Source organism: Mugil cephalus, chromosome 17 (genome assembly GCF_022458985.1).
Source record: "Mugil cephalus isolate CIBA_MC_2020 chromosome 17, CIBA_Mcephalus_1.1, whole genome shotgun sequence".
Taxonomy (NCBI): domain Eukaryota; kingdom Metazoa; phylum Chordata; class Actinopteri; order Mugiliformes; family Mugilidae; genus Mugil; species Mugil cephalus.
In genome coordinates this window covers 9,629,038-9,643,079 of record NC_061786.1, presented here as the reverse complement: position 1 = coordinate 9,643,079, position 14,042 = coordinate 9,629,038, and the positions used below count along the sequence as shown (strand labels likewise).

The 14,042-nt window shown below is 44.9% G+C and overlaps 1 protein-coding gene across 4 annotated transcripts in view; it reads right to left on the bottom strand.

Annotated features, from left to right (window-relative positions):
- Positions 1 to 1,203: 1,203 nt before the first annotated feature.
- Positions 1,204 to 14,042, bottom strand: part of LOC125023321 (regulator of G-protein signaling 6-like) — a 40,133-nt gene continuing 27,294 nt past the window's right edge. For 2 of the 4 annotated variants that reach the window (XM_047610502.1, XM_047610505.1), the window contains 14 exons: positions 13,813 to 13,863; positions 13,623 to 13,729; positions 12,299 to 12,350; positions 11,719 to 11,783; positions 10,640 to 10,716; positions 9,842 to 9,923; positions 9,436 to 9,510; positions 8,413 to 8,514; positions 8,092 to 8,264; positions 7,661 to 7,786; positions 6,950 to 7,136; positions 5,848 to 5,937; positions 3,690 to 3,749; positions 1,204 to 3,380 (listed from right to left, as the gene is read on the bottom strand). In XM_047610502.1, the coding sequence (XP_047466458.1) occupies positions 3,330 to 3,380; positions 3,690 to 3,749; positions 5,848 to 5,937; positions 6,950 to 7,136; positions 7,661 to 7,786; positions 8,092 to 8,264; positions 8,413 to 8,514; positions 9,436 to 9,510; positions 9,842 to 9,923; positions 10,640 to 10,716; positions 11,719 to 11,783; positions 12,299 to 12,350; positions 13,623 to 13,729; positions 13,813 to 13,863 (1,298 nt within the window). In that variant the 3' untranslated portion in view covers positions 1,204 to 3,329. The remainder of the gene's footprint in view (positions 3,381 to 3,689; positions 3,750 to 5,847; positions 5,938 to 6,949; positions 7,137 to 7,660; positions 7,787 to 8,091; positions 8,265 to 8,412; positions 8,515 to 9,435; positions 9,511 to 9,841; positions 9,924 to 10,639; positions 10,717 to 11,718; positions 11,784 to 12,298; positions 12,351 to 13,622; positions 13,730 to 13,812; positions 13,864 to 14,042) is intronic. The other 2 variants (XM_047610503.1, XM_047610504.1) reach the window with 2 other exon arrangements.

Below are 14,042 nucleotides of genomic sequence, written 5' to 3'. Positions count from 1 at the left end.
AAGAGGTTTTTGCGTCTCAATAAAGATTGAAGGGAACTGTTTTATACCATCGTGGAGGCAATTTGCACACAGATCCCATTAAATATGTCAGGTAATGTATTAACATTTCAAACGGGAGCTAGAACCTGGAGCACCAGATGGGGCTCATTTAGCTGTTGGAATAGAGAAACTCATAAAGGTCAGCGTGGCAATTTTACTACGAGATCTGGCCCTCCGGAAGCAGGGGGACGTCCACTAAAGACGACGTCGCGAGACATTGTAGCGTTTTATGTGAAAACATGAAAGTCCAATTTCACAAGGTGCTTGTTTTATCGGCCCGTTCACTGGGCCAGTCTTGGCTCGGTTTCCGTAGAGATGAGAGAACATTATTTAAAAAAAAAAATAATACTATTAACATTTCAGGCAGCAGAAGTAAATATATCTTGTAGGTATTTCGGTATCCTACATTTCCCATAATGCAAATCAAAGGCGTCTTTTAATTAAACGCCTCCCGGCTCATAAACACCCATAGCTGTGTCCCAGAGCCACACTATAAACTAATTGTGCTAGCACTAAACACATAATCAAGCACATAATAATTGTCATGATATATAGTTATGGCTGCTATTATTCAAAATACGGGCACACTACACAATTTACGATAATTACTATAATGCAATATTTTTAGACTTTGTACTTTTAGTGCTAACATTTATGATCATTTTAATGGGTTTATTTATTGAGTTTTTTTATAGCATAGCTTGATTTTACTGACAAAAACAGTATTTTGTTCTTATGCACTGCACAAGAACGACAATTTAAAGAAGACAGATGAGCACTTCTCATCTTTATGCTGCTCCTATGTTTACTGTGTGTATTGCATTGTGGCTGTTATTGAGCCTAGTTTGAGTATACTACGTCAGTGTTCCAGCATCAACACACACACATGCTAAAAAGTGTTGCACTGATTTTAAACACATATTTTAAACTTGAGGCTAAACTAAATTGCTACCTTTTTGGTAAGGAATGATCAGAGTACACAAAGCTCCTCCAGAGTCACAGAAGGCTCTGACTCTTACATTACTTTTCAAATAATTCGACGGCTATTGGAAGAGAGGTAACTTGTCCCTGGCTGTTACATTTGGACGCGTCAGTGCATCCGTAGCCTACAATTAAAACATCACATGTCGGCAGCAGACACCAGCAGGACAGAAGCACGGAGCAGACAGGTCCAGAGATTTTATTATTTGGTACCCATGAATAGATAGCAGGTGCTTGAGTGTTTTAGAGTGCCAGTAGTCGTCTTGCTGATTGAGAAACTAAAAGCACAAAATGCCCTGAATATGTTACATGCATAGTAATGTGCCTATATTGTAATAAAGTGTGCTTTCGGATAATGATACGTAGCCAAATTTACATTTACAATGCGCTCGGTACAAGGAGTCATCGTGTTTGTGCTGAGGATAACATTTGGTACATCGACTCAAGTTAAGCATCTCTCTCTCTCTACCTTATACTCAAGAGGTTACTGGTTTATGATGACAGTTATTAATATGACCTGTACAGTGCATCGCGGCAGCTCTAATAGAAAACAACAGATGACCGACTGGTTCGGCAGCACAGTGAGCCACCGTGGCAGCCACTGGCCTCACGGGGGAGCTGTTAGACCAGAGTCTCCTCCGTCCCGAGCACTTCCTGTCTGCAGAGGAAGGTCGAAGCCACGGCGGAGCAGAGAGGCCTGTGCAGTCACTGCGCGGCAGACGCCGTGGACCGGATATTGCTCCCGTTTCGACACTCTGACGTCCTTCCACAGAAGAGTGCGGCTCCAGCTCCTTGTCAACCCTCCGTTATAGTCCAACATGCATCATTTTCCCCACAGTCACTAAAACACACTATTAGGTAGAGAGTCACGGCAAACATTTTGCCAAACAAAAATAGGCAGGTTTTTTTCTTGTTTTGACAGAAGAAAATATGAGATATGCATGCAGTAAAAAAAAGAACATAAATGATCCCACATGGAGCGACAGGCCTTGTAATATCCCCGTGATCGGAGAACTACTAGTTTTGACATCATGATATGTCCTTCAACACAGCAGAATACAGTCTTGTTGCAGGTCCCGCGGTTTGATCACCACGACACGGACCCATGGCACTGGAAACTTCAAACACTACACTACAGTAGATACCGTTCCACCTGTGGTCTGTAGCTGTGACTAAAATGAAACCTCAAATCACACAATCACATCTAGGCCTCCAAGTTGTTCACACAGGCATTTTTGAATTGATTAATCCGACCGTTCAGCCTAAAAAAAGGAAGAGAAAAAAGGAAAAAAAGGGGGGAGTGGTTTTGAAAGCAGCAAACAAGTTTCCCAAGAGGAATTAATCAGTCAACATTTGCCACGAGTGTCATTACAAAGCGCCGTCGCGGACACATCTCAACAGAGACACTTGTGCGGAAACATGCGATGAACGGCGCAGTGGTAATGCTACATTAAGCCCTTATGCCAGATTTTGGAATGTAATGAAGCGGGAAAAATCTTGCGAGGCCTTCGAGAATCTGTTTCGTAGACGGAAAACGGACAGGAGGGCGGAGAGGGGGGGACGCGGGCCTCGCATTCTCGATTACTGCTCGACTGGCGTGTCGTGTGCTTCATAAGAAACAGATGCAATAGAAATTTCAAGGATATAAAAAAGAGGCTGATTTGTTTCGAAAGCGAGATAAAAAGTGGCCTCCCACTTCAATTATTGCTGGCAGCCTTATGAGAACAGAGACGGATGTGAGATAGGTTTGTGTCGTCGATGTGCCTCTTGTGTTAGGATTGGCCCCAGCTATCTTAAAAGCGATATTCATCTTTGAAACGGTTGCGGCAAGTAGCTTTTAAATGTAGTTTTATCAAACCAGAGATGTGCTTTTAATTCCCAGGGAACACACACGCACACACATATATTTATATATATATATATATATATATAGATATAGATATATAAAACAATATGAAAACAGAATAAACCGATTAATCGAGCTTAACAACTAGCTCGCTGCCTACAGTATGTGATGAAGAGGGGGGAGGGGGCAGCTCTAGACTGGATATGCTTTTACTGTATGCTGCATGCCGTGTGACGTGTTGGCTGAGGTCCCCCTTTCGTCGGCACAGTCTTTCCCTTCAGCGTTTCCGTTTGCAGGCCCGGCGCCGCGCTACCGGCCCGGCGGCAGTCCACGCAGCAGCGTCCGAGAGCGTCCACAGCACCCCTGTCCAGCCCAGATCCACAATCCGTGGCCCCGCCCCGGCCCCCGCGTGGCAGTCAACCCCCCGGCGGGGCCCGGCCGCGCCCCTCCAGCGCAGGCTGTGTCAGGACGACTGCATCAGGCCCGTCAGGCGCTTCCCCGTCAGCGACTTTCCCTGGAAGGTCAGACGAAATGAAAAACACATCACTAAGCCGACGCACTGGAAGGAGATTATGCATCACAGACAATCTCTACCAGCTACGTGGCCTCGTCTAAAATGCTACGTTGTTACCATTCAAGCATGTTATCTTATTCACGCAGACACTCACGCACGTACACGCGCACGCACATACACACACGCGGCCTATTACAGGGTTAAAAAGCCACAGTAGAGCGTAATATGGTTACAACTGCAAAAGCCACTGATAGTGAGCCAGCCAGTGTGGTTTTGTGATATGAACAGCCCCAGCTCCAAATGACTTACCACACTGCGGGTGAACTTCTCCAAGGAGGTGCGGCGGCCCTGCTCAGTGTCTGCTGGCTGCTGTTTTGGGAGGGGGGAAGCAGGGTGAGTGTTTGGGTCAGGTATGGGTGTTGGAGGTGATGTCGTTTGTGAGGGGGGTTGGAAAAAAAAGGGTGTGGGGGGGAGTGGGGGAGGCGGGGCCAGGCATTGCAGATATGAGGGGCCGAGGAGAGTGAGGAGGAGGGTTTTTTTTTTTTTTGTAGGGAATGGAGTGGGGTCAGTGACAGGCCAGCAGAAGGAGCAGTGTCCAAAATGGGAAAAGGGCAGAAAGGCTAGCGTGAACAGAGGAAGCTGCGATTTGCTGAAAAGCTCCATATCACACAGTTAAACAGCCAGATGAGAGAATCGTCTTAAAGCTCACACTGAAAGCCTGCAGGACGTCCACAAAAGCAGAATAAAACTAAATTATTAACATCTGAGTTTATAATATCCACGTACTCCTCTCCTACACAGCAGTTTGTCTGTGTTTGGCATATGATGTCATTTTTTTTTTTTTTTTTCTTTCCACGACTGCTCCCTTGACATTTCTAAATAATTTAGCAGTTTCCTCGCACCCGCATTTTGGGCACAGCCGTTTTGCCTTTCGGCCGAACCTTTGAAAGCTGCATCAGAATCCTCACTGTGAGGCCTTGTTAGGAGCTGGGAAATGCCGCTAAAGGATACTTTTTGTTTTCCCATTTCTGTTCTAAAACGTCGCTGAGGGAAGACATTAAAGTGTAAGTAAAAGCAGCAGTAGCGCAGTGTAGTAGTAAAAGTAAAAGCCATGCATTTGGAATAATAAAAATACCTGCAGATACGCCAAACAGTACCAGCAGTATTCCTTATTTTGCACAATCATCCGTTTTGGAATTACATGCGTCATTGCACTGATTACAATTACTGATGCACCGTATTACTGTGTAGGTGGAGCAGCTGGTAAAGATGGGGCTAATATTAATAGCATTAAGTAGGATAAATCTAATAAATTCTGTGGCATAAAAAGAAGTGTTGTAAACCTATAGTACATGAATAAATACCTTTGCCAATGTCTTAAACTACTCATATATATTTGACCAAAGCATATTTAAGTCACATTTATGTTATAAACATGGGCTTAAAGCGTCGGCTTTAATCTGAGGGCCTTCCCGTCCACACTGGCGGAAGAGAGCAGGAATTTTACACATGCTGATATACCGCTGCCTGTTTTTCAGAGGGTTCAAACAGTGATCAGACAATTGACTTAACAGCTGCTTCCTGGACAGACACAGGATATTTGCTCAGGGTTTCATTACCAAACAAGCGGCTACAAGGTCTGGCGTTGTATCCCAAATGTGGGGTTCGCGAGTGGAACATTTTGAGGTGGCCGAGCCAGCCGGATGATCTCACCCACTTTCACTTGATGAAGGCAAAACTCAAGTCAGAAAAGGCCACGGGCAAACGACAACTGAACGTGGCTGCAGGGAACGCCTGGCAAAGTGTGGCAAAGTGGGAAACCCACTCGATCATGGTCATGTCCTTGGGTTGGAAAAGTATTAAAAATGAACATCATGTTTGGGATTATGCTCATGAGTCCTTGAAGCAGGAAGTTGTGTATAAAAATGAACTTTTCAGCCCATATCTATAATATAATTGTATCTTTAATGTGGGTAAACAGCTAAAATAACACAAAATGTGTGGGTGTCGAAACACGCTGGCCATTATTACATATTGGCATATTGGCCACACATTCTAATATAACCATCCTGAACTAAGTGCCCCTTCATGACTGTTGTAATGTTCAGTTTATATTGAAACAGCAACAGAAAAGTGGTAATTCAGCTTCATGATCATTTGGACTGAATTAACAACAAAAGTGTTTCTGTTATTTCCCTCAGCGCACTGACTTAAACAGGGTCACAATGCGTAGATGCAACACAATATAATTCAGCAGTACAACACACCACATGAAGATAAGGTTCAGCGAGGAGCTGTTATTTAGGAATGCATTTCTTTCACCAGAGTACCCAATGAAGTGGCCAGTGAGTGTATATGGATGTCTTTTAAATCATGAAAAAAAGACCAATAACATGGGAAATGCCATCAGAGTGACCAGGTCATGTTAAATGTGAAGGCTAACTCGGGGTCAGTGGGTGCAGCTCACCTTCTTTCTGGCTAACAGGAGGTCTTGGTAGATGTTGGATCGCAAAAAGCGTGCATAGCTGTCACTTTTCATTAGCTTGAATATGTGCTCCTGCAAGACAAAAGAGACATGAGGCCCGGTTATGGGAATGTGACCAGCGCCTGTGTGATTCAGATGCGAGGGGGGGTTGAGGGGAGGGGGGGTCCTGCGAGACACAGCTGAGTAATGTCCTGCCAGTGAGAGGCGTTGCACGTCACATAACACCAGCCCACTCTGAAACCGGAGGAATCCGTGGTGAACCGAGCGAACAACCTATTCATGGCATTACTCGCCTCATTAGGCCCTGGCACAAACACACTCCGTCATTCTTCCTCTCTCCTCTCGCTTTCTAGTCCTCCGTGCCCTCTCATTCATTCACTTGTGTAACACGAGTGGGGTGGAAGGGTTCAGTGTTTCTGTGGGCGAGTGGATGAGTGGGGGAAGAAATGGCAGCAGTGTGGTGTTGTTAGCAGGGGAAAAGACCACTCACAACTGCATGTCATAGAACAGGGGTCTTCAGTGTTTTTCAGGCCAAGAACCCCAAACTGATGGAGAGATTAAGTAGGGACCCCCTACCTACTATATGTGTTCAATATTAAACATGGCCTAGTGCTATGTATAACTATACATTATTATTATCATTTAATATTGAGCCATTCCTTAGCTGTTTAATAAGATATGTTGGATTCATAATAATGTGTAATTTAAGACATTTAAATTTGTGGGCGGGAACTAAAAAAATATATAAAAAATGTCTAATCCACCAAAGATTTTGCGACCCGCCCTGCAGTACCTCCCCGGACCCCCTAGGGGTCGCGTACCCCCTGTTGAAAACCTATGACATAGAAGGCATGACATAAATCTTAAGTTAGAACTCTGGTGAGTGTATAAAGACACACCACAGGGCAGAGGCAATAATTCTGGACCCACATGCTTTGAGATGCCACAGTCCTATCGGTGTTTACTGGCTCAGGTGTCTCGACGCTACGTGGCGTCTGGTGTTTGCTCAGACTCGTGTGAGTGTGCGCTCGTGTAAACACTGCGTGAATCCCTCCGCAAGGAAGAAACAGCTAAGCCTGCTCACCTGTGCGTCCTCGTAGCTGTATCGCCCGGGATCTTTGAGGTTCTGGCTGGTGCGCTCGTAGCTGTGCGAGTCCAGGTTGATGGAACTCGGCGCCCCCTCGGCCAGAAACTCCTGCCAGATCTCCTGGGCCCTGCACGACACCTCCTGGAGCGGCCGTCGCTTCAGATCCTGCACCGCCAACCAGAACCTACAACAGCATCGTATCTGGTCAGTAACGACATCCAGGAATTAATAGTTACGGTACAAAAGGCTGCCATATTTAAAGTTGTCATATTATGCTGATGATGCCATTGTTTATGTATATTACAGATTTTAACACTCGAGACAATTCAAATTATCTAAAAATGCTATTCAGTAGCACTCACACAAATTATATACTTATCATTGTGGAATGTCAATACTGAGGATTTTTGTGTAACATTCTAATCGGCAAGTAACTAGTTGTTAGATGTTTAAAGAGTAAACCCCACAAGAACGGCGCCCTCTTGTGGTGCTCACAAGCTCAAAGTTGAAATTTTTGATAAGGTCCAAGGTCTTGAAGGCAGCATTTTTTCAGTCCTGCCTCATAATATAGAAAATGAGCCGCAAAATACTTTATGGAACACCTTTACTCATCATATTTGTAGAACTGGCCTTTAACAGCAACAATAATGTGATTGGAGAACAGAGGGCAGATAAATCGAGTGTAAAGTGGAAATCTGAATCTCTCACCGGAGATTTTCTGAGCTGAACTCTGACTCCAGGAACTTCAGGAACTGGTCTCGTCCTGCTGGGTCCTTCAGTGCCTCCTCCAGAGAGAACCCCCACTTCTTCACGCGCTGCTGGCTCGGGTCACGACTGCGCAGGGCAACACGCAACAGATTATCAGGAAATAAGTTCTATTTTGATCTGGTAATTTTTACCTCACGGTCCACAGAGAGCTAAGTCCAGCAAGTCAGAACACAGTTAACCTTTGGTAATGCCAGAGTTAGACCCCCATCTGAGATGAGATACAGGCAGACAGATCCCCTCTAATTCAGGACAACAACAGTTCGTCAGCACCGAGACCTCTCTGCTCCCCCTGACCTCAGTGTTGGTTTAAAGCATCATCGACCTCTGGTGAACTCTCGGACCGCATCCCAGCACGGACCCTCAAGCCTCACCTTGCCTCCAAGTCCCAGAATGACGCGTCGTCACTGATCCAGGGGTTAGACGGCTCGACGGCCGCCACAAAGGGGTCGTACTCCACGAACTGCTCAGTGTAGCTCATCAGGCTGTCAGCCACTTTGGAAACCTTCATACAGTGTCTGTCCAGCTGGATGTTCAAAAAAGTAATCTGACGGAGGGCAGGAAGAGAGAGAGAGTAATGAGAACGCTAAATAAAGTAACAGCTCATCAGTCCATGTCCCTCATTGTCGGCTTTGATGGATGAGTGAGGAAGGCTGGAGGTAATGACCTAAGGAAAATATCACAACGTGGCGTACCTCCTTCTGAACATCCTCTTTGGTGGTCTTCCTGGCCGGCTGGGAGCTGATGTGGACGGGACTCGGCTGGCTCTGGCCGTCATCAGGTACCCCATAGACCGACTGGAGAGGAGACAGATGTGCAACATTATCTTGTTTTGATGCTATGGTTGTTGTTGTTGTTGTTGTTGTTGTTGTTGCTAGCCTTGATGCATTGCAGGTAATTGTTGTGGGATCTTTGTGGGACCCTTGTGTCAGGGAATACACTACTGAACCGAAGAGAACAATGCACATTACAGACTTTGTTTTTATACTCGCATACAAAACAATACAGTTGTTAGCCTGTATATGTCATTTGAAATGAACGCACATAATTTGTAAGATGAACCTTTGTTTTTTTTGTATTCGTTAACACTCCAAAAATAATTCAAATAAAATAAAAAATATATATGTTTTTACATATTTGTTATATATGTTTTTTTCAGCATAATATTTTTGAATATACTACAGTAAATTATATGATTTTTTTTCATAAAAATATATTTAGAAATTAACTACTATATATGTGTGTGTGTGTGTGTATATATATATATATATAGTGATTATTTTAAAAAATAAATTCAAAATCAATGAATTTATAAAAACATGTTTAATAAATTTAATAAATTAAAAATATTTTATTTTATTTTATATTTATTTTATTTTAATTAATTAGTTTTATTTTATTTTATTTTGGACATTCAAAAGAAAAGAAATGCATCAAATGCAAAGACAATTGAAAAAGAAACAGAAAAAAAATGAAAATTACTAACCCTAACCCTTCCAATAAGTAATTTAAGTTACCTCTGAGATTGTAGCTCCCCTCTCTGTATAATAATAATAATAATAGTAATAATAATAATAAATAAATATGAGCAGTTATATTAATTAAAACGTTTCATATTAGAATGTTTTGTGTTGCGATAAAAATTTCAAATTCTTCAGGGTAATGTGATGGTGTTGTGGCTGTCCTCTGTAGTGTCTGTGAGTTTTCACACTCCTCACCTTTTTTACCCTGTGTGGGTTCTTCTCCCTGCGACACTTGCGAATGTCCATCTCTGTGGTGTTGACACAGCCCGGCTGTGGGAGGCGGCAGGAGACAGAGTGTGTTTCTGGGTCAGATAACACTGTTTCCCCAGCATGCATTGTTTGCAACCCACCCTACTCACAATGTGATGTCGTTTGTCTATTCATACAGGGCTCACAAAAGCCCCATATATAAAATGACTGGCACCAAACCTGACTGAGACACCAACAACCCAACAGAGCTCTGAGAATCTGCTGTTTACAGGCTTTAGGTCCTAAAACTGCCCTGCTATACAACACTACTTTGACTTCATTTGCTTCCATTTTAACACAACACCTGACCTTTTTTTTCCCTTTCCCCTTTTTTTTCTTTTCCTGAACTCACCACTGGCCGATGGACGTCCCAGAATGCCCTCTCCTGGCTGTCCAGGATCTTCCTCTCTGCCTTGTCCTTCTTCCTGTCGATCCTGAGAGCAGATGAAACGAGCGACAAATAAATAGAGCTCACGCCTCTGACAGAAATGTCAAATGGCAAAACATAATGGGCTGTGCCTCAGAACCAAGGCGCACACTCTCTCTCTCTCTTTGCCACACACACACACACACACACAAAACCAATGAGAGACTAAAGAGCAACAAGCTCCAGAGTGTGGCTCTTAACCTGTCTACTGCCTTCAATAAGCGATGCCCGGTGTTGCTTCTGATGGGGCCGACCTCTTACATGACTGCCATTTAATAATGGCCCGTCCGTGCTATTGTTATTCCCCAGATACAAGAGCATTAATTTCCTTCCATTTCCCCTTCACTTGTACTTAAGAGCAGACAATGAATGAACACATAAAGAGGACGATTGTGCCCTAACTGAATGAAGACTATTGCTGTGCCTACACATGCCAGCCAGCAGATGGCAGTCTTACAAAGAAATTAGAACTTGGTGAGGAGTGTGTTTGTGTTGAATTCCTGCAGGAAACACTTGATGTGTTTAATGCATGTAACCTTTGAGTCAAAGGAGGGCATGAATAATGAGAGCGTGCGGAGGCCAACTCGCGCTGCAGCCCCATCTCCCCCTCTGAGAAATAACGTCAGGCGTGTAGCCAAAGGTTAGTATTGAATCGGTGCATGAACTCCATCTCTCCAGCAACCTCTCACGTTGGCGCGGCACTTCGCACACATGTGCACTCACTTGACTTGAGCCTCGGCTTGCATGAAGATGAACTCCCACTTCCTGGCGAAAGCCCTCTGGAGCCGTGCAAGGTTCTCCTGGGAAGAGTCAGCCAGGTGCGCGTTAGAGGAGAATTTAAATCCAGTGTCTTTTAAATCAGTCTCCATTCACTCTGTTGTCCATAGAGTTTCATGCAGGTATACTTTACCAGTACATTAAATGTATTATCATGTATGTGTTGATTAAAAAAAAAAACTGAAACATTCTTTGCTGAGGCTTTAATAAGATTTAAAGCACCCACATGCAGCTATTGAAACCATTACATATGAAACAATCTGAATATAAAGTGTGTAAATGAGCTGTTAAGGAGCTAGTAGGTGGATTTTGTCAGACAGAGCCGGGTTAGTGTCTATCCCTGATGCTAGTTATCATATCGGTTGTAATCATAATCAAACTTTTCCCTCTTCGGGTTTAATTATTTCTAACAATTACACTGATCCACAGTTGATTTTTTTTTTTTTTTTCAGTTTGGACCAATTTTCCATGTCATCTCTGATCTGAGACACAAACTCAGGACAGCTTTTGTTGCAAACCCATGTCCCCTTTCTTTTTCTTTTTTTCCTTTTTTTTTAAGCACAAAGCTGTGTCCAAAACAAGCATCTGTCAAAGATACAGTATGTGACCTCATTACGAAGAGAGAGAGAGAGAAAAATACTCCAACTAGCAGGCATGTTAATAGTGAGAGGAATGAGGCCTGGAGGCCTGAAGTGACCTGAATAGGGGAGAAAGGAAGTCTACTGGACAATAGTTGCAGAGTCATTTAGAATTTTAAAGTGCAGTGGGTTTCTATTGTGTAACAGCGAGAGATGAGCACTGCGGCACTTGAGGCTGTATTGATCTGCAGACACCAAGTAGACCCTGAAATATATCTAGACTTTTTGTAAATGTTTGGGGCCCATTATGCGGCCATGCCGTATCCCACCGATGTATGATTCGGTCATGGACCCAGCCTCGGATTTTCTATTGTTTGGTGCAGTGAAAAAAAAAAAAACATCATATTATGGTGCATGCACAATGATCCAACATGATGATTTACTTACAGCCTCATAGTCAGCTAGCTCAAGCCTGGCTTTATTCTGCATGGTGCGCTTGCACAGGTAAATGGCTGGAGGGGGAAAGAGAGAAAAAGTGAGGTACGGAGACGAGTGGCCAAATGGGCTGTCTGCTTTGGAGCAACAAAACGAAAAAAAAAAAAGGAATATTTCCGATAGCTGGTGATTTTTTTTTTATTTTGTTCTCTTTTGTTTTTGTTTTACTGAGGTCTCAGCCGTGTGAACCGGCACTAATGAACGTCTTGCCGAAGCAAGCTGTTGTCTCTTGAAACAACAAGCCCTGGGTAAATGCCACGCAGAGAGCCGGACATGTGGTCCAATCAGTGGCTGTCCCCTTTATTTTGTTAGTGCTAATGGCATCCCACAGGATTCTCCCCAGTGGCGGGGGTTCCTCAGAGCCAGATACCTTACAGGGAATGGCCCTGCTGATCAATACTGGACAACAGATCTGGACTGCGGGCTGCGTGTCAGCTCTGCAGCAAGACGGAGGGAAAGAGGGAGACAGCTGAAAGCATCGGGGAGATCTTACTGGTTCGGAGAAGGAGTTGACAGACAGCGCATGACTCACCATAGTCTGTGTTCTCGGGTTCCCAACAGTTTGAAGGCCAGAAGTATGGAGACTGATGAAAGCAGAAGGGAATGAAACAGAAACAGATTTTATTTATTTACTCGTATAATCTGGAGCTCCAGTATGACTGTTGCAATCTCCTTTCAGTCCGGCGCTCACTCTCCCTTCACTTGTCTTCCGCGATCTTTGACATCCGCGAGCTGCACGCAGCCGTCCGGGGGGAGCAATGGTAGCTACATTCTCTCTGTCTATATTTAATTGTCTGTTGCGACTGATATTACACATTCAAAGTTCATTCCCAAGTCCATTAATAATGGATCACACACATCTATCATGCATTCTTAATAACGGGGCAGAATTAGAACTTCATCAACCCCATCTTTCATTTGCACCATTCCTCATGAAGGCAGTTAGCCCGAGAGCAAAGCCGCCGCGGATGAATGTGATGAGCTGAAAGAGTCTCATTCAGCGCTGTCATTTCAGTTCAGGTTTGATCGCCACCGTTGTGCTCAAATCTGGGCCCTCTACCAGCGTCTATTTTCAGACAAAGCAAATAAAAATCCCCCCCACTCCACCCTGCCCCCGTCACTATCTCTCACAGTAGCGCCGCTACGCAAAAACTGGCCGCTGCATTTCAATCGGACTCGTTTCAGATGTTCTGATGACGTGGGCCTGTTGCATCACGACAACATCAGAGGGAATATTTTTAGCCCCTGCTGAATGAGCAACTGTGACACGCGCTGCCCTGGCCGCGCAGGCAGGCGCAATAATGGCTTTTAATCTCGGCGGAGGTGAAGATAAACGCATTTGGAGGTAGATTGAGGAGGTGGAGCAGTTGTGGGGGGGTGGAGGGGGGGTGGAGGGGGGGACCTGGTGACGGTGAAAAGTGCAGAGCCAGCGCGCAGCCAGCTCAGCAGCTTCACGTGGAAGAGCTCGCCTACTGTAGCCGGCTGGATTAAGATGCTAATGGCCCAGTCACAGTAATGAGTCACCACGGAGCCCGTAGCCGTCAGAGGGACCTGTCAGAGTTCATGTTGGATGAGAGAGAGCGAAGACCAAAAACACCCCCTCTGACAGCGACGCATGGCCGACGCCACAGGCGCCGTTCTGAGGCCTATCCCCTGCTCTGATGCAGCGTCCAGCAGGAATATGCAGCATCGACCTTGGTTGCATGAGTAATAGGCTTAGAAAGGATTGGTCCCATTAGCATCACACATAAACTTATCGCATCCCTCTGATGAACTACCCCCGCCTCGTTGCTCTTTGTATTCAAAGACCTCCTGAAACCTACCGAGCGCAGTCCCGACGGTGGGGTTTCCTTTACCTGAAAGCGGTAAAGGGTTCCATCGTCTTTGAGCGTCAGGACGTGGTCGGAGATGGGAAAGATGTAGCCGTGAGCGGCGATCAAACTCCCAAGGTGGATGGCCTCGGCTGGTGACATATGAGAAGGCGCATGTGAGAAACTGCCTTCCCCTGCGCTCACAGTGCGCTGACGGATCTCTGTGCAGGCTTACCTGGGTCCTCGATGGAGAGGTTCTTCATCAGCCACTGAACAATATCGGCACCTATTACTCAGAGAGGGACATTAGTTAGAGGCGGCATCGCAGTTGCAGAATCTGCAGCGGCTTTAGCTACACCGATCAGGCATAACATTATGACCACGTTGTTAATATTGTGTAGGTCTCCCTTGCGCTTTAGGTCCTGTGGGCTGAGGGGAGGGTCCCCTGTGGATCAGGCTTGTTGT